Source organism: Ovis canadensis, chromosome 11, assembly GCF_042477335.2.
Source record: "Ovis canadensis isolate MfBH-ARS-UI-01 breed Bighorn chromosome 11, ARS-UI_OviCan_v2, whole genome shotgun sequence".
In the NCBI taxonomy this organism is placed as follows: domain Eukaryota; kingdom Metazoa; phylum Chordata; class Mammalia; order Artiodactyla; family Bovidae; genus Ovis; species Ovis canadensis.
This window is the reverse complement of record NC_091255.1, coordinates 14,740,662-14,765,734: the sequence shown is the minus strand read 5'-3', so window position 1 is coordinate 14,765,734 and position 25,073 is coordinate 14,740,662. Positions and strand designations below refer to the sequence as shown.

General features: G+C 41.3%; 1 protein-coding gene across 1 annotated transcript in view; it reads right to left on the bottom strand.

Annotated features, from left to right (window-relative positions):
* Positions 1-15,120: 15,120 nt before the first annotated feature.
* Positions 15,121-25,073, bottom strand: part of LOC138447135 (phosphatidylcholine transfer protein-like) — a 28,891-nt gene continuing 18,938 nt past the window's right edge. Inside the window, exons 3-6 of the mRNA XM_069602534.1 lie at positions 21,772-21,851; positions 19,957-20,128; positions 18,947-19,014; positions 15,121-17,847 (exon numbers count right to left, since the gene is read on the bottom strand). Of these exons, the coding sequence (XP_069458635.1) occupies positions 17,794-17,847; positions 18,947-19,014; positions 19,957-20,128; positions 21,772-21,851 (374 nt within the window). The 3' untranslated portion in view covers positions 15,121-17,793. The remainder of the gene's footprint in view (positions 17,848-18,946; positions 19,015-19,956; positions 20,129-21,771; positions 21,852-25,073) is intronic.

The window sequence follows — 25,073 nt, the reverse complement described above, 5'->3', positions numbered from 1 at the left end:
TATGTCCAGCTTTAAAGCAAAAGTTTATTCTCCTGAGGACTCACATTGGACTCCGTCCAACTTGAATAAGACCCCGTCTGACTCCGGACTGACTCCAGTTTCTAAGCTGGACCAAGTCCAATCCGAGACCTAGACCAATTTCTAAGTCAGATTTAGTCTCTTTCTGGACAACTTTGGGGCCCCAGTCCAGAGAAACAAATGCTAAAATAAAGTATGAACGCTCATGTAAAACTGCAGAGCTAGAATTTGAGAAGGATCTGCTCACCACTTCCAGAAGCAGTGGGAGAGCAGTGAGCTCAAAACCTCAGCAGACATCCAAGTGTCCTTGCTTGTGCTGCTGAGATCCTTTTGGCTCAATTTATTCTTCTGACACCAGAGCTGTTAAAAGATAAACTGAAGAATATTAAGATTTTTAAGAGTTTGTTTGAGCAAAAATCAATTAGAACTGGCAGCATCCACCCTAGCAATAGAAAGGAGCCCCAGATGATACTTTCAGCCCCTGAGGAGAGGCAGACCCTGAGGAATACAGGTCAACCTCCAAAACACCAGTTCTATGTTTTTTAGGCCCCTGACATTTGCTATACGCCCCTTCATGGATCAAAGTCTTGTCTTGCATAAGGGACTCGCGTAACTCAATGAAGCTCTGAGTCACACCATGCCATGCAGAGCCACCCAAGACAGCTGGAGAGTTCTGACAAAATGTGGTACATTAGAGGGAGGAAAGGCAAGTAACTCCAGTATTTTTGACCAAAGAACCCTATGAGTGCCATGAAAAAGCAAAAATATATGACAATGGAAGATGAGTTCTACAGGCATCAGTAAGGTATCAGAAAGGTATCAGTAAGGACCTAACAGAAGCAGAAGAGATTAAGAAGAGGTGGCAAGAATACACAGAAGAACTATACAAAGAAGGTCTTAACAACCTGGACTCCCACAATGATGTGGTTACTCACCTAGTGCCAGACATCCTGGAATGCGAAGTCAAGTAGGCCTTAGAAAGGATTGCTACAAACAAAGCTAGTGGAGGTGATGGAATTCCACCTGAGTTATTTCAAGTCCTAAATGATGATCCTGTTAAAGTGCTGCTCCCAATGGCAGCAAATTTGCAAAACTCAACAGTGGCCACAGGATAGGTAAAGGTCAGTTTTCATTTCAATCCTAAAGAAAGGCAATGCCAAACAATGTTTAAACTACAACACAATTGCACTCATTTCACATGCTAGCAAGGTAATGCTCAAAATCCTTTAAGCTAGGCTTCAGAGTACACAAACCAAGAACATCCAGATATACAACCTGGATACATTCACTGGATGATAGAGAAAACAAGGGAAATCCAGAAAAAAATAAACAAAAAAGCATATGCTTCATATACTATAGCCTTTGACTGTGTGGATCACAACAAACTGTGGAAAATTCTGAACGAGATGGGAATACCAGAATAAGCACTTTACCTGCCTACTGAGAAACCTGTATGCAGGTAAAAAAGCAATAGCTAACACTAGACATGGAACAGATGGACTCGTTCAAAACTGGGAAAGGAGTATGTCAAGGCTGTATATTGTCACTCCGCTTAGTTAACTTATATGCAGAGTACATCATGTGAAATGCTAAGCTGGTTGAAGCACAAGATGGAGTCAAGATTGCCAGGAGAAATATCAACAACCTCAGATATGCAGATGATACTACTTTAATGGAGAAGGTGGAACCTCTGGATGAAGGTGAAAGCAGAGAGTGAAAAAGTTGGCTTAAAATTCAAGATTCAAAAAACAAAGATCATGCCATCCAGTGCCATCACCTCATGGTAAATAAAAGGGGGAAAAGTGGAAACAGTGAAAATTTTATCTCCTTGTACTCAAAAATCACTGTGGATGGTGACTGCAGACATGAAATTAAAAGATGCGGCACAAAGACAGACATATAGATCAATGGAACAAAATAGAAAGCCCAGAGATAAATCCACACACATATGGACACCTTATCTTTGACAAAGGAGGCAAGAATGTACAATGGAGTAAAGACAATCTCTTTAACAAGTGGTGCTGGGAAAACTGGTCAACCACTTGTAAAAGAATGAAACTAGATCACTTCCTAACACCGCACACAAAAATAAACTCAAAATGGATTAAAGATCTAAATGTAAGACCAGGAACTATAAAACTCCTAGAGGAGAACATAGGCAAAACACTCTCAGACATAAATCACAGCAGGGTCCTCTATGATCCACCTCCCAGAATTCTGGAAATAAAAGCAAAAATAAACAAATGGGATCTAATAAAAATTAAAAGCTTCTGCACAACAAAGGAAAATATAAGCAAGGTGAAAAGACAGCCTTCTGAATGGGAGAAAATAATAGCAAATGAAGCAACTGACAAACAACTAATCTCAAAAATATACAAGCAACTTATGCAGCTCAATTCCAGAAAAATAAACGACCCAATCAAAAAATGGGCCAAAGAACTAAATAGACATTTCTCCAAAGAAGACATACGGATGGCTAACAAACACATGAAAAGATGCTCAACATCACTCATTATTAGAGAAATGCAAATCAAAACCACAATGAGGTACCACTTCACACCAGTCAGAATGGCTGCGATCCAAAAATCTGCAAGCAATAAATGCTGGAGAGGGTGTGGAGAAAAGGGAACCCTCCTACACTGTTGGTGGGAATGCAAACTAGTACAGCCACTATGGAGAACAGTGTGGAGATTCCTTAAAAAATTGCAAATAGAACTACCTTATGACCCAGCAATCCCACTGCTGGGCATACACACCGAGGAAACCAGAATGGAAAGAGACACATGTACCCCAATGTTCATCGCAGCACTGTTTATAATAGCCAGGACATGGAAACAACCTAGATGTCCATCAGCAGATGAATGGATAAGAAAGCTGTGGTACATATACACAATGGAGTATTACTCAGCCGTAAAAAAGAATTCATTTGAATCAGTTCTGATGAGATGGATGAAACTGGAGCCGATTATACAGAGTGAAGTAAGCCAGAAAGAAAAACACCAATACAGTATACTAACACATATATATGGAATTTAGGAAGATGGCAATGATGACCCTGTATGCAAGACAGGGAAAGAGACACAGATGTGTATAACGGACTTTTAGACTCAGAGGGAGAGGGAGAGGGTGGGATGATTTGGGAGAATGACATTCTAACATGTATACTATCATGTAAGAATTGAATCACCAGTCTATGTCTGACGCAGGATGCAGCATGCTTGGGGCTGGTGCATGGGGATGACCCAGAGAGATGTTATGGGGAGGGAGGTGGGAGGGGGGTTCATGTTTGGGAACGCATGTAAGAATTAAAGATTTTAAAATTTAAAAAATAAAAAACTAATAGATAAAAAAAAAAAAGAAATTAAAAGATGCTTGCTCCTTGGAAGATGGAGAAAAATACCATGTTCATGGATCAGAAGAATCAATATAGTGAAAATGAGTATACTACCCAAAGCAATCTACAAATTCAATGCAATCCCTATCAAGCTACCAGCGACATTTTTCACAGAACTAAAACAAATCATTTCAAGATTTGTATGGAAATACAGAAAACCTCGAATAGCCAAAGCAATCTTGAGAAAGAAGAATGGAACTGGAGGAATCAACCTACCGGACTTCAGGCTCTACTACAAAGCCACAGTCATCAAGACAGTATGGTACTGGCACAAAGACAAAAATATAGATCAATGGAACAAAATAGAAAGCCCAGAGATAAATCCACACACCTATGGACACTTTATCTTTGACAAAGGAGGCAAGAATATACAATGGAGCAAAGACAATCTCTTTAACAAGTGGTGCTGGGAAAACTGGTCAACCACTTGGCAAAGAATGAACTAGAACAGTTTCTAACACCACACACAAAAATAAACTCAAAATGGATTAAAGATCTAAATGTAAGACCAGAAACTATAAAACTCCTAGAGGAGAACATAGGCAAAAAACTCTCCAACATAAATCACAGCAGGATCCTCTATGATCCAGCCCCCAGAATTCTGGAAATAAAAGCAAAAATAAACAAATGGGATCTAATTAAAATTAAAAGCTTCTGCACAACAAAGAAAAATATAAGACAACCTTCAGAATTGGAGAAAATAATAGCAAATGAAGCAACTGACAAACAACTAATCTCAAAAATATACAAGCAACTCTTGCAGCTCAATTCCAGAAAAATAAATGACCCAATCAAAAAATGGGCCAAAGAACTAAATGGAGATTTCTCCAAAGAAGACATACAAGATGGCAGAGGAATAGGACGGGGAGACCACTTTCTCCCTCACAAATTCCTCAAAAGAACATTTCAATGCTGAGCAAACTCCAAAAAACAACTTCTGAATACTGGCAGAGGACATCAGGCACCTAGAAAAGCAGATCATTGTCTTCAAAAACAGGCAGGGAAAAATATAAAAGATGAAAAAAGAGACAAAGAAGGTGGGGAGGGAGCTCCGTCCCAGGAAGGGAATTTTAAGAAAAGAGGTTTCCAAACATCAGGAAACACTCTCCCTGCGAGCCTTGGAAGCACAGAGGGCAACATAACAGGAAGGAAAAATAAATAAATAATTAAAACCAACAGATTACAAGCCCAACAGTAACTCCCCCAGCAGCAAAGCAGCACAGACGCCTGCATCCGCCACTAACAAGTGGGGGCAGGGCAGGGAGGCACGGAAAGCGCGGGCTGCAGTGTAAGAATCGGGCAGGAATGCCCCACATGTAACCAGAACGAACTAACTTGGGCTAGCAAACCAGACTGTGGGATAGCTACCACGTGAAAAGCTCGAACATAAGACACTGCCAGGACCGCGCACAGAACAAAGCACAGAACGGAAATAGCCGGCTGCAGACCATCCCCCGCCGGGGACAGGCAGCCAGAGCCCTAAGGGCTGGAAAGGGGCAATCGCAGCCCAGGAGAGACTTTACATACCAAACTGCAAGCAGCCTTCTTTGCTAAGACTTCTGGGGGTGCTGGACAGTCACCATCTACCTCACAAGGGGCGCCAGCGGTACACCCAGAAAACTGAGCAGCAGAGACATGAAAGGTGACAAGTCACAGTGACTGCGCTCACCAAACTCCTGAGCTACTCGGACCTGGGAAGGGCACAAAACGCAGTCCCAATCGAATCTGCGCCTCTGAGGGCTACCTGAGCGCCGAACCTGAGCGGCTTAGACTGGGGAGGTGCATGCAGCCTAGGGCAGGCCTCAGACGGTTCCCGGCTGAGCATCATAGAGCTGGAGCGGTTTGTGCACCGTGAGCAGGGACAGGCCCAGCGGAGCTGAGACACCGCGTGCACACGACAGTGTTATTTGTTTGCAGCATCCCTCCCTCCCCACAGCGCAACTTAACAAGTGAGCCTGAAAAAAAAAAAAAAAAAAGTGTCCACCACCGCCCTCCCGTGTCAGGACGGAAATCAGACACTGAAGAGACCAGCAAACAGAAGAAGCTAAACAGAGGGAACGGCCTTGGAAGTGATCCCACACTGCCCACAACACCAGAGAAAGGGCCAGATATATCTTTACTATTTTTACAATCATTCTTTCTTTCTTTTTTTTTTTTTTTTTTTTTGCATTGATGCTGTTGTGGGGTGGTTTTTTCTTCTTTTCTTTTTCTTCTTCTTTTTTGTCCTAACTTTTTAAAATTGTTAAGTCCTCTATTTCTCCTCTAATTTTTATTTCTATAACTTACTATTACTTTTCAAAAAAAAAAGACTTTTTTAAAGTAAACACCATATATAGTATTTGTGTGGTTGTTGTCGGTGTTTTGTAATAATTCTTGTGGCTTTGTTTTTTTTGTTTTGTTTTCTTGTTTTTTTTTTTCTTTTCCTTCTTCTTCTTTTCTTTAATATTGTATTTTTGAAAATCCAACCTCTACTCTAGATTTTTAATCTTTGCTTTTTGGTTTTTGTTGTCAATTTTGTACATTAAAAAAACCCAAACTTCACTACCCAATTTTACCTGAGAGTGAGATTACTGGCTTGACCACTGTCTCCTCCTTTGGACTCTCCTTTTTCTCCACCAGGTGGCCTCTGTCTCTTCCCTCCCCCTTCTCTTCTCTATCCAACTCTGTGAATCTTTGTGTGTTCCAGACGGTGGAGAACACCTAAGGAACTGGATATTGGCTGGATTTATCTCTCTCCTTTTCATTTCCCTCTTTTATCCTCCTGGCCACCTCTGTCTACTTCCTCCCTCTCCTTTTCCCTGTATAACTCCATGAATACCTCTGAGTGGTCCAGACTGTGGAGCGCACATAAGGAAGTGATTATTAGCTAGCTTGCTCTCTCCTCTTTTGATCCCACCTCATCTCATTCCAGTCACCTCTAACTACCCCCTCCCTCTTCTCTTCTCCATGTTACTCAGTGAACCTCTCTGGGTGTCCTTCAATGTGGAGAAACTTTTCATCTTTAACCTAGATGTTTTATCATTGGTGCTGTATAGATGGAGAAGTCTAGAGGCTACTATAAAAACAAAACTGAAAACCAGAAGCAGGAGGCTTAAGTTCAAAGCCTGAGAACGTCAGAGAACTCCTGAATTCAGGGAACATTAATCAAGAGGAGCCCATCAAACACCTCCATAACTACACTGAAACCAAGCTCCACCCAAGGGCCAACAAGTTCCAGAGCAAGACATACCACGCAAATTCTCCAGCAACACAGGAACACACTGCTGAGCTTCAATATACAGGCAGCTCAAAGTTATTCCAAAACCATTGATGTCTCATAACCCACTACTGGTCACTCCATTGCACTCCAGAGAGAAGAAACCCAGCTCCACCCACCAGAACTCCAACAAAAGCCTCCCTAACCAGGAAACCTTGACAAGCCACTGATACAACCCCACCAACAGTAAGGAAGCTCCGTAATAAAGAGAACTCCACAAATTCCCAGAATATAGAAAGGACACCCCAAACACAGCAATATAACCAAGAGGAAGAGACAGAGGAATACTCAGCAGGTAAAGGAACAGGAGAGTTGCCCACCAAACCAAACAAAAGAGGAAGAAGTAGGGAATCTACCTGAGAAAGAATTCCGAATATTGATAGTGAAAATGATCCAAAATCTTGAAATCAAAATGGAATCACAGATAAATAGCCTGGAGACAAGGATTGAGAAGATGCAAGAAAGGTTTAACAAGGACCTAGAAGAAATAAAAAAGAGTCAATATATTATGAATAATGCAATAAATGAGATCAAAAACACTCTGGAGGCAACAAATAGAATAATGGAGGCAAAAGATAGGATTAGTGAAATAGAAGATAGAATGGTAGAAATAAATGAATCAGAGAAAAAAAGAAAAATGAATTAAAAGAAATGAGGATAATCTCAGAGACCTCCAGGACAATATGAAAAGCTCCAACATTCGAATTATAGGAGTCCCAGAAGAAGAAGACAAAAAGAAAGACCATGAGAAAATCCTTGAGGAGATAATAGTTGAAAACTTCCCTAAAATGGGGAAGGAAATAATCACCCAAGTCCAAGAAACACAGAGAGTTCCAAATAGGATAAACCCAAGGCAAAACACCCCGACATACTAATCAAATTAACAAAGATCAAACACAAAGAACAAATATTAAAAGCAGCAAGGGAAAAACAACAAATAACACACAAGGGGAATTCCATAAGGGTAACAGCTGATCTTTCAATAGAAACTCTTCAGGCCAGGAGGAAATGGCAAGACATACTTAAAGTGATGAAAGAAAATAACCTACAGCCCAGATTACTGTACCCAGCAAGGATCTCATTCAAATACAAAGGAGAAATCAAAAGCTTTCCAGACAAGCAAAAGCTGAGAGAAATCAGCACCACCAAACCAGCTCTCCAACAAATTCTAAAGGATATTCTCTAGACAGGAAACACAAAAAGGGTATATAAACCTGAGCCCAAAACAATAAAGTAAATGGTAATCGGCATACTTATCAATAGTTACCTTAAATGTAAATGGGTTGAATGCCCCAACCTAAAGGCAAAGACTGGCTGAATGGATACAAAAACAAGACCCCTCTATATGCTGCTTATAAGAGACCCACCTCAAAGCAAGGGACACACATAGACTGAAAGTGAAGGGCTGGAAAAAGATATTCCACACAAAAAGAGGCCAAAAGAAAGCAGGAGTGGCAATACTCATATCCGATAAAATAGACTTTAAAACAAAGGCTGTGAAAAGAGACAAAGAAGGCCACTACATAATGATCAAAGGATCAATCCAAGAAGCTTTAACAATTATAAATATATATGCACCCAACATAGGAGCACTGCAATATGTAAGACAAATGCTAACAAGTATGAAAGGGGAAATTAACAATAACATAATACTGGGAGACTTTAATACCCCACTCACACCTATGGACAGATCAACTAAACAGAAAATTAACAAAGAAATGCAAACTTTAAGTGATACAATAGACCAGTTAGACCTAATTGATATCTATAGGACATTTCAACCCAAAACAATGGATTTCACCTTTTTCTCAAGTACTCATGGAACCTTCTCCAGGATAGATCACATCTTGGGCCATAAATCTAAACTTGACAAATTTTTTAAAAATCTAAATCATTCCAAGCATCTTTTCTGACCACAATGCATTAAGATTAGATTTCAATTACAGGAGAAAAACTATTAAAAATTCCAACATATGGAGGCTGAACAACACGCTTCTGAATAACCAACAAATCACAGAAAAAATCAAAAAAGAAATCATAATATGCATAGAAACGAATGAAAATGAAAACACAACAACCCAAAACCTGTGGGACACTATAAAAGCAGTGCTAAGAGGAAAGTTCATAGCAATACAAGCATGCCTCAAGAAACAAGAAAAAAGTCAAATAAATAACCTAACTCTACACCTAAAGCAACTAGAAAAGGAAGAAATGGAAAACCCCAGAGTTAGTAGAAGGAAAGAAACCTTAAAAATTAGGGCAGAAATAAATGCAAAAAATAATAATAATAATAAAAGAGACCATAGCAAAAATCAACAAAGCCAAAAGCTGGTTCTTTGAAAGGATAAATAAAACTGACAAACCATTAGCCAGGCTCATCAAGAAACAAAGAGAGAAAAATCAAATCAATAAAATTAGAAATGAAAATGGAGAGATCACAACAGACAACACAGAAATACAAAGGCTCATAAGAGACTACTATCAGCAATTATATGCCAATAAAATGGACAATGTGGAAGAAATGGACAAATTCTTAGAAAAGTACAACTTTCCAAAACTGAACCAGGAAGAAATAGAAAATCTTAACAGACCCATCACAAGCACGGAAACTGAAACTGTAATCAGAAATCTTCCAGGAAACAAAAGCCCAGGTCCAGACGGCTTCACAGCTGAATTCTACCAAAATTTTTGAGAAGAGCTAACACCTATCCTACTCAAAGTCTTCCAGAACATTGCAGAGAAAGGTAAACTTCTAAACTCATTCTATGAGGCCACCATCACCCTAATACCAAAACCTGACAAAGATGCTACAAAAAAAGAAAACTACAGGCCAATATCACTGATGAACATAGATGCAAAAATCCTCAACAAAATTCTAGCAATCAGAATCCAACAACACATTAAAAAGATCATACACCATGAACAAGTGGGCTTTATCCCAGGGATGCAAGGATTCTTCAATATCCACAAACCAATCAATGTAATTCACCACATTAACAAATTGAAAAATAAAAGCCATACGATTATCTCAATAGATGCAGAGAAGGCCTTTGACAACATTCAACATCCATTTATGATAAAAACTCTCCAGAAAGCAGGAATAGAAGGAACATAACTCAACATAATAAATGCTATATATGACAAACCCACAGCAAACATTATCCTCAATGGTGAAAAACTGAAAGCATTTCCCCTAAAGTCAGGAACAAGACAAGGGTGCCCATTTTCACTGCTACTGTTCAACATCATTCTGGAAGTTTTGGCCACAGCAATCAGAGCAGGAAAAGCAATAAAAGGAATCCAAATTGGAAAAGAAGAAGTAAAACTCTCACTGTTTGCAGATGACATGATCCTCTACATAGAAAACCCTAAAGACTCCACCAGAAAATTACTAGAGCTAAGCAATGAATATAGTAAAGTTGCAGGATATAAAATTAACACACAGAAATCCCTTGCATTCCTATACACTAATGAGAAAGTAGAAAAAGAAATTAAGGAAACAATTCCATTCACCGTTGCAATGAAAAGAATAAAATACTTAGTAATATATCTACCTAAAGAAACTAAAGACCTACATATAGAAAACTATAAAACACTGATGAAAGAAATCAAAGAGGACACTAATAGATGGAGAAATATACCATATTCATGGATCGGAAGAATCAATATAGTGAATACAAGCATACTATCCATAGCAATCTACAAATTAAATGCAATCCCTATCAAGCTACCAGCGATATTTTTCACAGAACTAGAACAAATCATTTCAAGATTTGTATGGAAATACAAAAAACCTCGAATAGCCAAAGCAATCTTGAGAAAGAAGAATGGAACTGGAGGAATCAACCTGCCGGACTTCAGGCTCTACTACAAAGCCACAGTCATCAAGACAGTATGGTACTGGCACAAAGACAAAAATATAGATCAATGGAACAAAATAGAAAGCCCAGAGATAAATCCACACACCTATGGACACCTTATCTTTGACAAAGGAGGCAAGAATATACAATGGAGCAAAGACAATCTCTTTAACAAGTGGTGCTGGGAAAACTGGTCAACCACTTGGCAAAGAATGAACTAGAACAGTTTCTAACACCACACACAAAAATAAACTCAAAATGGATTAAAGATGTAAATGTAAGACCAGAAACTATAAAACTCCTAGAGGAGAACATAGGCAAAAAACTCTCCAACATAAATCACAGCAGGATCCTCTATGATCCAGCCCCCAGAATTCTGGAAATAAAAGCAAAAATAAACAAATGGGATCTAATTAAAATTAAAAGCTTCTGCACAACAAAGAAAAATATAAGACAACCTTCAGAATTGGAGAAAATAATAGCAAATGAAGCAACTGACAAACAACTAATCTCAAAAATATACAAGCAACTCTTGCAGCTCAATTCCAGAAAAATAAACGACCCAATGAAAAAATGGGCCAAAGAACTAAATAAACATTTCTCCAAAGAAGACATATGGATGGCTAACAAACACATGAAAAAAAGCTCAACATCACTCATTATTAGAGAAATGCAAATCAAGACCACAATGAGGTACCACTTCACACCACTCAGAATGGCTGTGATCCAAGTCTGCAAGCAATAAATGCTGGAGAGGATGTGGAGAAAAGGGAACCTTCTTACACTGTTGGTGGGAATGCAAACTAGTACAGCCACTATGGAGAACAGTGTGGAGATTCCTTAAAAAATTGCAAATAGAACTGCCTTATGACCCAGCAATCCCACGCTGGGCATACACACCAAGGAAACTAGAATTGAAAAAGACACATACCCCAATGTTCATCGCAGCACTGTTTATAATAGCAAGGACATGGAAGCAACCTAGATGTCCATTAGCAGACAAATGGATAAGAAAGCTGTGGCACATGTACACAATGAGTATTACTCAGCCATTAAAAAGAATACATTTGAATCAGTTTTAATGAGATGGATGAAACTGGAGCCAATTATACAGAGTGAAGTAAGCCAGAAAGAAAAACACCAATACAGTATACTAACACATATATATGGAATTTAGAAAGATGGCAATGATGACCCTGTACGCGAGACAGCAAAAGAGACACAGATGTGTAGCATGGACTTTTGGACTCTGAGGGAGAGGGAGAGGGTAGGATAATTTGGGAGAATGGCATTGAAACATGTATACTATCATGTAAGAAACAAATTGCCAGTCTATGTTTGATACAGGATACAGGATTCTTGGGGCTGGTGCACGGGGATGACCTAGAGAGATGTTATGGGGAGGGAGGTGGGAGGGGTGTTCATGTTTGGGAACGCATGTACACCTGTGATGGATTCATGTCAATGTATGGCAAAACAAATACATTATTGTAAAGTAAAATAAAGTAAAAATAAAAAATTTTAATCTAAAAAAAAAAGAAGACATGCAGATGGCTAACAAACACATGAAAAGATGCTCAACATCACTCATTATCACAGAAATGCAAATCAAGACCACAATGAGGTACCATTTCACACCAGTCAGAATGGCTGCAATCCAAAAGTCTACAAGCAATAAATGCTGGAGAGGGTGTGGAGAAAAGGGAACTCTCTTACACTGTTGGTGGGAATGCAAACTAGTACAGCCACTATGGAGAACAGTGTGGAGATTCCTTAAAAAACTGGAAATAGAACTGCCTTATGACCCAGCAATCCCACTGCTGGGCATACACGCCGAGGAAACCAGAATGGAAAGAGACACATGTACCCCAATGTTCATCGCAGCACTGTTTATAATAGCCAGGACATGGAAACAACCAAAATGTCCATTAGCAGACAAATGGATAAGATAGCTGTGGTACATATACACAATGGAGTATTACTCAGCCATTAAAAAGAATACATTTGAATCAGTTCTAATGAGGTGGGTGAAACTGGAGCCAATTATACAGAGTGAAGTAAGCCAGAAAGAAAAATACCAATACAGTATACTGACACATATATATGGAATTTAGAAAGATGGTAACTATAACCCTGTATGCGAGACAGCAAAAAAGACACAGATGTATAGAACAGTCTTTTGGACTCTGTGGGTGAGGGAGAGGGTGTGATGATTTGGGAGAATGACACTGAAACATGTATAATATCATATAAGAAATGAATCGCCAGTCTAGGTTCAATGCAGATACAGAATGCTTGGGGCTGGTGCACTGGGATGACCCAGAGAGATGGTATGGGGAGGGAGGTGGGAGGGGAGTTCAGGATTGGGAACACATGTACACCCATGGCAGATTCATGTGATGTATGGCAAAACCAATACAGTATTGTAAAGTAAAATAAAGTTAAAAAAATTAAAAAGCAGAGACATTATTTGCCGGCAAAAATCCATATAGTCAAAGTTATGGCTCCTCTGGTAGTAGTATACAGATATGAGAGTTGGACCATAAAGAAGGCTGAGCACTGAAGAATTGATGTTTTCAGATTGTGGTGCTAGAGAAGACTCTTGAGAGTCTCGTGGACTGCAATGAAATGAAACCAATCAATCCTAAAGGAAATCAACACTGAATATTCTTTAAAGGACTGATGCTGTAGCTCCAATACTTTGGCCACCTCATGCTAAGAGCTGACTCATTGAAAAAGACCCTGATGCTGGGAACAATTGAGAGCAGGAGAAGCAGGCAACAGAGGAGGTAATATTAGGATAGTATCAAATAACTGAATGGATATGAGTTTGGGCAAACTCCAGGAGATAGTGAAGCACAGGAGAGCTTGGTATGCTGCAGTCCATGGGGTCAAAAGAGTTAAACATGTGTTAATGACTGAATAACAAGAAGTTTACTGTTTGCTCAGGTGTTCTCAGTTTCCCATGTAACCTCAAGTTTCAATGCTGTGTAGGACTATCTTCCCTGATTCAGAAATCTTGAATGCCAAAAGAACCTTAATTTTTTTAATGAGAGCAATCTTAGTGACTTAAAAAAAATCTCCTACCTAGAATGTCAGTATTCTTAGTAATCTCAGTGTTTTTAGCAGATCATCAAATACTGTTTAAATATATAGTTTGCCTGATAGCATTTCATGTCAACTCTCTACTCAAAGGCTATAATTTCAGTACTTGTCTTTCAGTGACAAATGACTGGCAACTTGACCTCAAGTACATGAGACATTCACACTTACTTTACCTAAAATTAAATTCCAGCCACCTTACTGATAGTGGTATTTCAATGACACATTTATGAAGTAATTGTTAATTTGCATAGTTCTATCCATGTGACCACAGTGACTATAGCAGGGATTGACATATGCTTTAGAGGGAAACATAGGATGGTTCTGGATCTACTGGAAAGAAATGCTGTCTTTTGTTGACTTGGCATGAACCTGGGAAGATGCAGGCTTACCCTTTGCTAACAGAATTGATTCTGCCAGCAAAAACAGCCTAACATTAAAGAAAGCTTAAAGAACAGAGTTGATCCCAAATGCCAGTTTGAGCACCCATAAACCCCTACCTGAGACCACTCTATATTTGATCTTACATGTAAGTGAGTCTAAAATATCTTTTCTATTCAAGTATATGAGTTAGATAGAATGTGACTTGCAAACCAAAGAGACTAACAGATGCATTCACACAAAAGGAACAAAACAGGAAGGAGACTAAAGACAGGACAACTATAAGTCACTATTTATTTGGTATTCAATGCACTACCCCTTCTAAAGAGAAAAGACAAAATCTAAGGTATCCCATTAATATTTTTGCTGCTTCTGGGAATTAATTGCTGAAATTCTATGCCCATTAATCAAGGTGTAGTACCATCGCACACAGTAATTAAAATGTTACCAAATATTTTAAGACTGTCCCTTTGTACAGACTATCTTTCCTTCCAAATTTCAAGAGAAAATTAGAAAATCGGAAAGTCTTCTGGTGGTGGGAGAAGTGGACAACTTAGGTAGAATTCCTGAGAAAAAACTATAGAGTCAACCACAATACTAATTCAATAATAAGGGAACTATTATCCCTTTCCAAGGCTAGAATGCTGAAGTGGTTTGCCATTCCTTTGTCCAGTGGACCACATATTGTCAGAACTCTCCACCGTGACCTGTCCTTCTTGGGTGGCCCTGCATGGCATGGCCACCTGCCTGGGTCCAACCCCAGTGGATCCAGGGAATTCGAAGTGGGGACAGAGTCGGAGTCTGGGAAAGGACTATTAGAAATATAAAGAAATTAGGAAAGAATAGTGTAGTAGGAAAATTAGTGGAGAAAAGAGGCTGAATAACTTGGTTTACGCAGAAAACTAGTAAAACCTCAAGACAAGAGGTTTGCATCATCTATGTCAGGCCACTGGCGCCCACTTGAATAGCAGAGGGTGCCCCACCTTGGGCTCCCTCTCGAGTGGATCTTAGAAGCCAGGGCAAGTAAGTAGACTTGGTGAGCTTCCGCACTCCAGATGGGAATTCAGCCGGAAAAGGGGAGAAAAAAAACAACATGGGGGAGCCCAGCATTGGTGCAAGACTCACAACTTTATTTTCAAAAGCAGCTTATATACCCCAAGTTGTACATAAAGAAATAATGGAATATGCAGAGTTATGCAGGGGCAGTAGTCCTGACCCTCATTGAGACCAGGCTTTCTTTTTGCATACCTTCCAGTATACAAAAGGTCTCAGATGGTTTACATTATCTTCTGGCCAAGAGGCCTGTTAACATTTTTATGGCTTCTTCCTGGATAAATGTCTATCAACAAGAAAAACTCTTTTTCCCTAGAAGAGTTTTTTCTTTACTCTGCATCACCCTCAAAGTACTAAATAAAGTTACATTCCTGTAGAACAAAGGTGAAATGGGTTACAACAAAGAAAGTACTTAACTCAAAGATCTAATGTTGCTAATACCAGGTCTACTACCTGTTTTTTCTACATACCAACTATATCTACAAATAAAAGATATGAAAACTTGGCAGCAAGTATTGGCTCAACAAATGAAACCTTTAATCAGTCCTATTCTAATGATTTTGACTCCTTGGAAGCCCCTACATTCCTAGGATGTTTTAAGCTTCCTGAGCCTCTCGCAGTCGGGAGGCCACAAACAATCACATGAGCAGCTGTAAGAGTCTGGCAGCCAGGCTAGAAAGCCATCAGAGGGGCTTTTGGATTGAAACACTCTTATAATGCCCAGGAGATTTATTATCTAAAAGCTCTAAATTAACTTTTTCCAGAAAATGGTGGTGGGCGGACAGCCCCCTGTTAATGTCAGAAGAGTAGGTGGAAAGCGTAACACGGAAAAGCAGGCAGACTCTTGTTTTGGGGGGTGGATACTCAGGAAATTCTAGGGGGAACCCCTGAAGCCTGATCACACCCTTGCATTCTGTCAGGCTTCTTTCCTCATGACCTTTGCCATGGGCGGGATTTCTCACACTGGCTCCCGGCAGCCACCTGAGAAGGTGGTTCAGTTTCACTGAGTTACATAAGACTGTGATCCATGTGATCATTTTGGTTAGTTTTCTGTGATTGTGGTTTTCATTCTGTGTGCCCTCTGATAGATGAGGATAAGAGGCTTGTGGGGAAAACTGGGACTTGTTCTGGTGTACAGGGCCATGCTCAATAAATCTTTAACCCAATTTTCTGCTGGTAGGTGAGGCTGTGCTCTCTCCCTGTAGTCTGGCCTGAGGCAGCCCAGTCCTAGAGTTTGCACTCTTTATGGTAGGCTATAGGCTCTATGATAGGGGTAATGGAAGCCTCCTCCTAAGGACTTATGCCAATATGCCTGCCATGCCTCCCAGGACTGCTGCTGCCAGTGCTCCTAAACCTGCAGCAGGCCACTGTCAACCCAGTGAGATATCCAGACAATACATTAAAAAGCAGAGACATGACTTTGCCAACAAAAGTCTGTCTAGTCAAAGCTATGTTTCCTATCCAGTAGTCATGTACCAATACAAGAGTTGGACCATAAAGAAGACTGAGCACCAAAGAATTGATGCTTTTGAACTGTGGTGTTGGAGAAGACTCTTGAGAGTCCCTTGGACTGCAAGGATATAAAACCAGTCAATCCTAAAGGAAATCGATCCTGAATACTCATAGGAAGGATTGATGCTGAAGCTGAAACTCCAATACTTTGGTCACCTGATGCAAAGAGCCAACTCATTGGAAAAGACCCTAATGCTGTGAAAACTGAGGGTAGTAGGAGGACAGGGACACAGAGGATGAGATGGCTGGATAGCATCATTGACTCAATGAACATGAGTTTGTACAAACTCTGGGGGATGTGTGAGACAGGAAGCCTGGCATGCTGCAGTCATGGGGTTACAAAGAGTCAAACACAACTGAGCCAACTTAACAACAAAAACAATTATCCCTCCAACATCTCCAAACATTCTAGAAGAGAAATTCATTTCTTGCCTAAAAGAAAATTTATTCAATGCTGTGTGTAAAACAGGTTAGTTTCTGTTAACTGCCAGAGCTGTCTTGATACCTCAATGTTCAGAAATTCAGAGCTAATGAGGTACAGACAGCCTTCTCCAGTGGCAGAGAAAAACCTAGACACCAGTATTGAGATAACTGTCATCACACTATACATGTAGTCAGGTCTGCAACATTTTTCAAAGTGATTTGAAATTGAAACTGCTCATGATCCTCTACAAATAGAAATGGGGAGAGGCTTAGTAGGTTATTGTCTCAAATCAGGCAAATCAAGTCAGCAAAGCAAAAGGGAAATGGACATGAGTCTTCCATTCTTTCTGTACTGCGAGTCAACTCTGAAGGTAATGCACCTGCAACAAGAAGTCACCCTCTTGTGTTGCAAAAACTCACATGTGGGAAGGAGACAACTTGCTTGGGTCAGTCACTCTTAGGCAGTGTTACCACTCCTCCACCAACCATCCCCCGAGAATGCAACAATGGAATGACTGGGTTCCTTCCTGAGGATTCCCCTTTTAAAAAATAAACAATCAAGGGTTTTCCAAATCTGATCCACATTCTACAGTGAAACAAGGCAGTGTGTCCCAGAGTGGGGTGAATGGGAAAGGAAGCTAGGCATCAGGCTGGCACACTTGGGCACAAGGTGCTGGAGAGTGTGCAGGCTTCTGAGATGGAAAAATGACAGGCATGCTGAGCATCATAGTTGTGGCACTTCCAGGGACATCATGCATGAACAAAAAGCTTCCAAATCTCTCTTAGGTTCTTCTCTAGTACCTCAGACAGGCATCCTCCAGGTCAGCCAGGAAGCCAGGAATTCCATTCTGCAAAGAAAAGGAGATTGTCATTACTCTGTCCTCACAGCAACTACTCTTGATTCTCAGGATGTGGCAAAGGTGAAGGAAGATGCCTTGGGGAATAATAAATATGACAATAGGGCTCCTGATAAGATTTCAACAGAAGGTTGTGACTGATGATGAAAAAGGTAAGACTCGGGGCACAGGTAAGGTAGAGGCCACAGTTGTCAGACCTTGCATGTTTTAGCTTTTACTAGTAGAAAGCTATGACAATTCTAAGATACTATTTTTGAAAAGAAAAAGAAAAACTCAGGAAATGGGACTGGGCTGGGCTGTGTGATTCTTCCAAAAAGATGAAAGAAAGGACTTGTTTTACAAAATTAGAATTTGGTAAGAATTGGGAGCAAGAGGTGGGATATGTCACCCCTTAGGTAGCGTTGAACATTGCCCAGACTTTCCCCAAATGTTGTTTTGGTCACTCCTTCTCTACATTGTGGAAATATCCATTCCCGTTTTTTCTGGAGGTAAGAAATTGATAGCTTCCCTAGATTACATAGTCAGAAGTAGGGACCAGAATTCAAACTATGATGTGTTTTATTCAAGTTTGTGTACTTTTTCACTCTCCCTGGGAATTGGTGAGCCCACCAGCCCATAAGTAGGACCTCATGAATGGTCTCCATGGGTGATCTGCATACCACTGAAGTCCCTTCTCCTTATAGAAAGAAAACACAAAAATGAAACTGGAGGCTTCCTCAAGCTTGAACATATCTCATTGTCTCCCAAGCCATGTTGGCCTAACTCCTCCATAAGCAGATACAGGGTCCACAAGCACCCTTGTTCCTACAAGGAGCAGGTTATTGCCCAAAGGTTCCAGAAAGTGATGCTGGCAGGATCTTGGTGGGAAATTAGTAGGGGAGATGATATTCCAGGTTAAGATTTTGGTCTTTTGTCCCAACCTCAGTCCTGGGTGTTGGCAACCCCAGTCCTAACCAGAGTCAGTCAAACATGCTGCTTCGTAAAACAGCATCATGAGGCCTGAGATTGCACGTCTCTTCAGTCAAACAGCCCCACAGGATAAGTCAACATTTGTCAAACACACTTCCCCTCCTGCCTCTGGGGGTCTCACCTTGACAACCAAGTTGATGATCCAGGATGGAATACGGCCACCAGGGTTTATGAAGCAATAAATTAATACTAGAGAGGGAAAGAAAGGACAATTCAAAAGGAGGAAAAATACAGCAGCAAACATCCAGGTTTATATTCAGGCCAAGAAATTAAGGAGGGAGGTAGCACACAATTTAAGTGGACTCTCCCATCTCCTTTATGGGAGACTTATATACACACTTTGGCAAAGAGTCAAGGCACATTCTGCTGCTATTTATTAAACCCATGGCAAGTGCTAGATGGGGAGGGCATGGCAATCCACTCCAGTATTCCTGCCTGGAGAATCCTCATGGACAGAGGAGCCTGGTGGGCTACAGTCCATAGAGTTGGACATGACTGAAGTGACTTAGCATAGCACTGCATAGCATAGCATAAGTGCTAGATATTTGGATATATATCTCACTTCGTTATTCCTCTCAATTATCTTAATTATAAAAGTTGATAGGGGGTAATGCATCCAAGGTGGCAGATCTAACACACATCAGAACAACTGTTCAGATTTTACTGCAGTCTCAAGGCCACACCCATTCCAGTCCAGCAGGTGGCCACATGAACCCCTCCCAGATTCTCTCCTGAGTATGGAACTCAAGGCAGACAGGTCCTGAGTCCTTTAGTTTTGCTGAGTGAGAGGTACCTCCTCAGAGATGATCCCATTAGCCTTCCTGCTCACCTCCAGCCAGAATGTGCAGTACAAGGGCAGCCTGAAGTGAATTCCTAACCCTTTTGTTTCACTTCGATGTTCTGATTTCATTCGGACAATGCAAAAGTAAGTAAAAAATAGATTGATCAGATTTAAACATCCACGTTGCATTGTAGCCAAACTTCAGGGGTGAACTGAATCTCCTCTGTTTCCTTGGAGCCCATGCCACGTTCTCTGACCTCAGGGAAAACGCATCATGCATTTTCTGAGCCTCACAGTCACCACAGCCTTCACAGGGTGCACCAGCACACCGACAGCTGCCTTCTTTTTACCTTTGCTCCGGTTACTGCCATCACTCTCCATGGCCAGCTTCACCTGGCACTGCCTCACCCGGATGAATCCTGACCTCTCTGGAAACTGTGGCACTGAGGTGCCCTTGGCCAGGACCACCTGAATCTTCCGCCCTCTGAAGTCCAGTTCTCGCCACTGCTGCACATAGACGCACTACACTGCCAGTCAAGGCAAGACCATCAAACCTCTCAGATGGATAAAAGGAAAGCCCACCAGTCAGAAACAAAAGACAATTATTTTGTTGCCTCCACTTGGTGTTTGCTCCCTTAAACTGTCAGTTCACTTCCTGCTTGGTCTGCCTAACTTCCCTGCAGAGCCCTGTCGCCTCCCACCTGGTGTTCTCTTTTCATAGCAGGTTTGGTGTATTTACTCAGTTCCCAGCTGGTGTCTGACTCTTTGTGACCCCATGGACTGTAGCCTGACAGGTTCTTCTGTCCATAGGATTTCTCAGGCAAGAATACTGGAGTGGGTTGCCAGGTCCTCCTCCAGGGAATCTTCCTGAGCCAGGGCTCAAACCCACAGCTTCTGCATATCTTGTACTGGCAGGCAGATTCTTCACCACTGAGCCACCTGGGAAGCTCAAGAGCATGCATTGCCTACCTGTCAATGATTCCTTGCTGCTCTAATTATGAGGGAAACCCACTCCTCCTTTCTCCAATAAAGCAATTAGATCTCAGAGGATTGGTCATTTATCAGCTGTTATCCTGGGTAACTTAATTTTTCTGAGATTCAGCTTCACTTCACTTCCCTGGTGGCTCAGAGGATAAAGCATCTGCCTGCAATGCAGGAGACCCGGGTTCGATCCCTGGGTTGGGAAGATCCCTGGAGAAGGAAATGGCAAACCACTCCAGTATTCTTGCCTGGAGAATCCCATGGACAGAGGAGCCTGGCGCGCTACAGGCCGTGAGGTCGCAAGGAGTCGGACATGACTGAGTGACTTCACTTTCACTTTCACTGTGTAAGAAAACAGAGTAACACTGCCTGTAGACAGTCTTGGTGGGGGCATTGGAGAAAGACTGGAGCAGACTCTCACTCAGGAAACAATGGGGTCATTGCTCTCTGTCCTCCCCTTAAGCCCTAATCATTGACCTCTGGGCACAGAGGATGGCCAGGCAAGCTTATTTACACCTGGTGACCACAGAAAGATATGTAGATATACAAATATTAGTAGGCAAATGTCCTCAATGGTTCTGGTTCAGGTTCACCAAGAGTAATATAATCATTTCATCTCAATAAAGATTCACAGACCAGCCACTATGTCTATGGCACTATTACAGGGAAGGTAATTCAATTTAAAAAAACTGAACAGGAAACACACACACACACACACGAGGCCCAGAGCCAATGCTGGGGGAGGAGGGGTGGTGGAGAGAGCTGGAAATGCGGGGCCTGAGTTCCATCCCCGAGTCGGCTGCTAACCACCTGACTGTGCGCCTCAGTCATCTTAACTCTCTGGGTCCCAGCTTCCTCCTCTACAGACTGAGGGAGTGTATTGAATACTCTTAAAGAAAAGTTGTTTTCAGGCCCCCAAATCTGTGGTACAAGGATTTTCTAGGTAAATTCTCAGGAAAGTATGAGCTGCCTTCCCACAATTATAGATGCTCCATGTCATCAGACCCAGAAATCACACTGAGATGTCTGAAAGCTACACAAGAAGTAGCAGCTTTAGTAGACGCTTATGCAGGAGACAAAGACAATGTTGTCCACACCTTCTGGATATACTGCCATTGGGTCATGGCCATGGGGAACAAAAACACTTAGAAAGCTGAATAATAGTATGTGTTCAAAAAGGATACATCTCTGTTGGACAGTAAAAAAGGGAACACCATTTTCATGTAGATCACTGTTTCTCCATTGCATTCTGTTTCATAGGCTTCTATTAGACAAAGCAAAACAAAAAAACAACAACACAAAAGACGTTATTGCATCTGGCAGTCCCTTTGGCTTCAATTAACAAGAAGATTTGATATGACAACCTTGTAGGGTGATAAACCACTAACTCACGAGGCATTGAATTTTAGAGAAAGTCAGGTATTTAGAACAACTGAAATCTTGTTGTCCAGGGACAGTGTCTGGTAGATAGAAAGACACAGTAAAAATAAAAGAACCCAACAAAACTTGTTCATTGTATAGCACAAATAGCATTCTAAGACAGAATGCAGTGAAACAAAATTGGGCATCCAAAAATAAATTTTGAAGTTCTAAAATCTTGGTAATCATCAGGTGTCACTACAGTGCCAATAATTTTTCTGTTGTGACCTTTCTTCTCATCTTCAATTTTGTGACATATTACAGGTGTCCTGGAACTGAGCAACCCAGTTTAGAAATGAAGTTTCCAGAGAGGTTACTGTTCTTCCCAAAAAGCTAGAAAGTGGCTAAACTATGTTAACTGTAAGATTTTTGCCTCTCTCCCATGTTGCTTTATGTCACAGTTACAGGGACCAAATCTCCTTAATATCCACCATGCTACTGTGTGCAAATAGCATCAGCTCTTGGAGAAAGAGAGCAAAGCGACACTATGAAGTGCACACCCTCTGTGCTCAAGCTGTGTGGGAAGATTCCAACTAACCATTTAGAGAAGGAGCCAAGCCTAAGTTTCTGACGGGAACAAGAAAATCCCTTGAGAAGGTGCTGACAGCACAGAAATGTATTATCTAATTCAGCTTTTGAAAGAAAGAAAACCTATTAGAAGCAGACCATGGAGTAAAGAATTTATCAGTCCATTACTACAAGAGGTTGAAGATGACCTTGAAAGGAAGGGAGTGAGTAGACATCTGTTGCTTTTGCCTGCTCAGCTATGACTCTCCCCTTCTTGCACCAGACTCTCATTCTCCTTCAGGGCATCACCTTTTGCCTCCTTCTCCACTATGTGGTTTAAGCAGGACTGCTCAGTTCAGTTCAGTCACTCAGTCATGTCCGACTCTGAGACCCTATGGACCACAGCACAACAAGCCTCCCTGTCCATCATCAACTCCCGGGGTTTACTCAAACTCATGTCCATTGAGTCGGTGATGCCATCCAACCATCTCATCCTCTGTCCTCGCCTTCTCCTCCCGCCTTCAATCTTTCCCAGCATCAGGATCTTTTCAAATAAGTCAGCTCTTCCCATCAGGTGGCCAAATTATTGGAGTTTCAGCTTCAACATCAATCCTTCCAAGGAACACCCAGGACTGATCTCCTTTAGGATAGACTAGTTGGATCTCCTTGCAGTCCAAGGGACTCTCAAGAGTCTTCTCCAACACCACAGTTCAAAAGCATCAATTCTTCAGCGTTCAGCTTTCTTTATAGTCCAACTCTGACATCCATACATGACTACTGGAAAAACCATAGCTCTGACTATGCAGACTTTTGTTGGCAAAGTAATGGCTCTGCTTTTTAATATTCTGTCTAGGTTGGCCATAACTTTCTTTCCAAGAAGTAAGTGTCTTTTAATTTCATGGCTGCAGTCACCAACTGCAGTGATTTTGGAGCCTCCCAAAATAAAATCAGCCCCTGTTTCCGCTGTTCCCCAATCTATTTTCCATGAAGTGATGGGGCCAGATGCCATGATCCTAGTTTTCTGAATGTTGAGCTTTAAGCCAACTTTTTCACTCTCCTCTTTCACTTTTATCAAGAGGGTCTTTAGTTCTTCACTTTCTGCCATAAGAGTGGTGTCATCTGCATATCTTAGGTTATTGATATTTCTCCCAGCGATCTTGATTCCAGCTTGTGCTTCATCCAGCCCAGGGTTTCTCATGATGTACTCTGCATATAAGTTAAATAAGCAAGGCGACAATATACAGCCTTGACATACTCCTTTCCCAATTTGGAAGCAGTCTGTTGTTCCATGTTCAGTTCTAACTGTTGCTTCCTGACCTGCATACAGATTTCTCAAGCAGCAGGTCAGGTTGTCTGGTATTCCCAGACTGACTCAGTGTTAATTTCAAGGCTGGGAAAATCAGCAGAACATGGTCACAGTGATTAGTTCAGGGAAGGCATATGTGGACAGAATCCTGGCTTGCCACTCTAGCAAGTTTAGGCCCAAAAGGTTCTCAGGTAGCTTATAGAAGATCTGGGAGGACCAGAGTTAGGTTAAGAACCCCAGGATTATTCCAGAAAAGTCAAAGTACTGCAGCCTCTGGACCATCCTCCATAGTGTGGACTGTTGATAGCAAGTACCACATATCAGAGGCCCTGTAAATGGCTACAGCACATGACTGAATCACAACTGGTAGGGAGATGGACAGAGAACATCCGGCTTCTCCCTCGACTATATGGCACCACCATTACCCATAAAGTAAGAGTATTTGAAAACAGTTTGTGGCCCTAAACCATGACAAACATGCCAAAGGAAATAATATATGATCCAGGCTGAGGCGAGAAGAGCCAATCCTGAGACTCTGGATGCCATCAGTAGGAAAGTTCCTGTTCCTCGGGAGTTGTGTACCTGGTTAAAATGTAAGCCTGCATCTTCTTGTGGCCTCTCTGCATGACATAGAATCTGCCTTAGAATTTGGTCAATACAGAAGGAAACAGAGTCAAGCTGGAGAAATGAACTATTATGTGTAGCTATCGTGGAAGCCAGACAACCATGGATTTTCTATGTCCTGAACCAATACACACTTTTTCCTTTCATTACACTGCAATTTGTTAGCTTTTCTTCCTTACAACTAGGATTCCTTACCACAGCAAGTGCCTGTCAGGGTTTCTGGCCCCTGAGCTAGCTGTATCTGTTCCACTGTGCCTGGAACAGTAGAGGTCACTCTCTACTCTAAGTGCCAGAAATATTCCCTATCTAATGCCACTCATAATTCTCCATCATTTCTGGGAAAAATAAGAAGTGTAGCCAGGTGACCAGCCTAGACCCTTGGGTCTCTGGGCTCTCCTCCCAGGCTAATTCCAGATTCTGCTACCCCAACAAATCCAAAAGCATCCAACTGCTCACAGATTAAAAAAAAAAATTCATGTTGTTTCATGACTTCCTCATTTTACTCATACTGTTCCCTGGGCCAAATGTCCTTAAACCACTCACACTTCACTTTTCACCTCACCATGTATATATATGCTTGCTATTTATAAAACTTTGATTCAATTTGTTAAACAAAGCTCAGACACCACT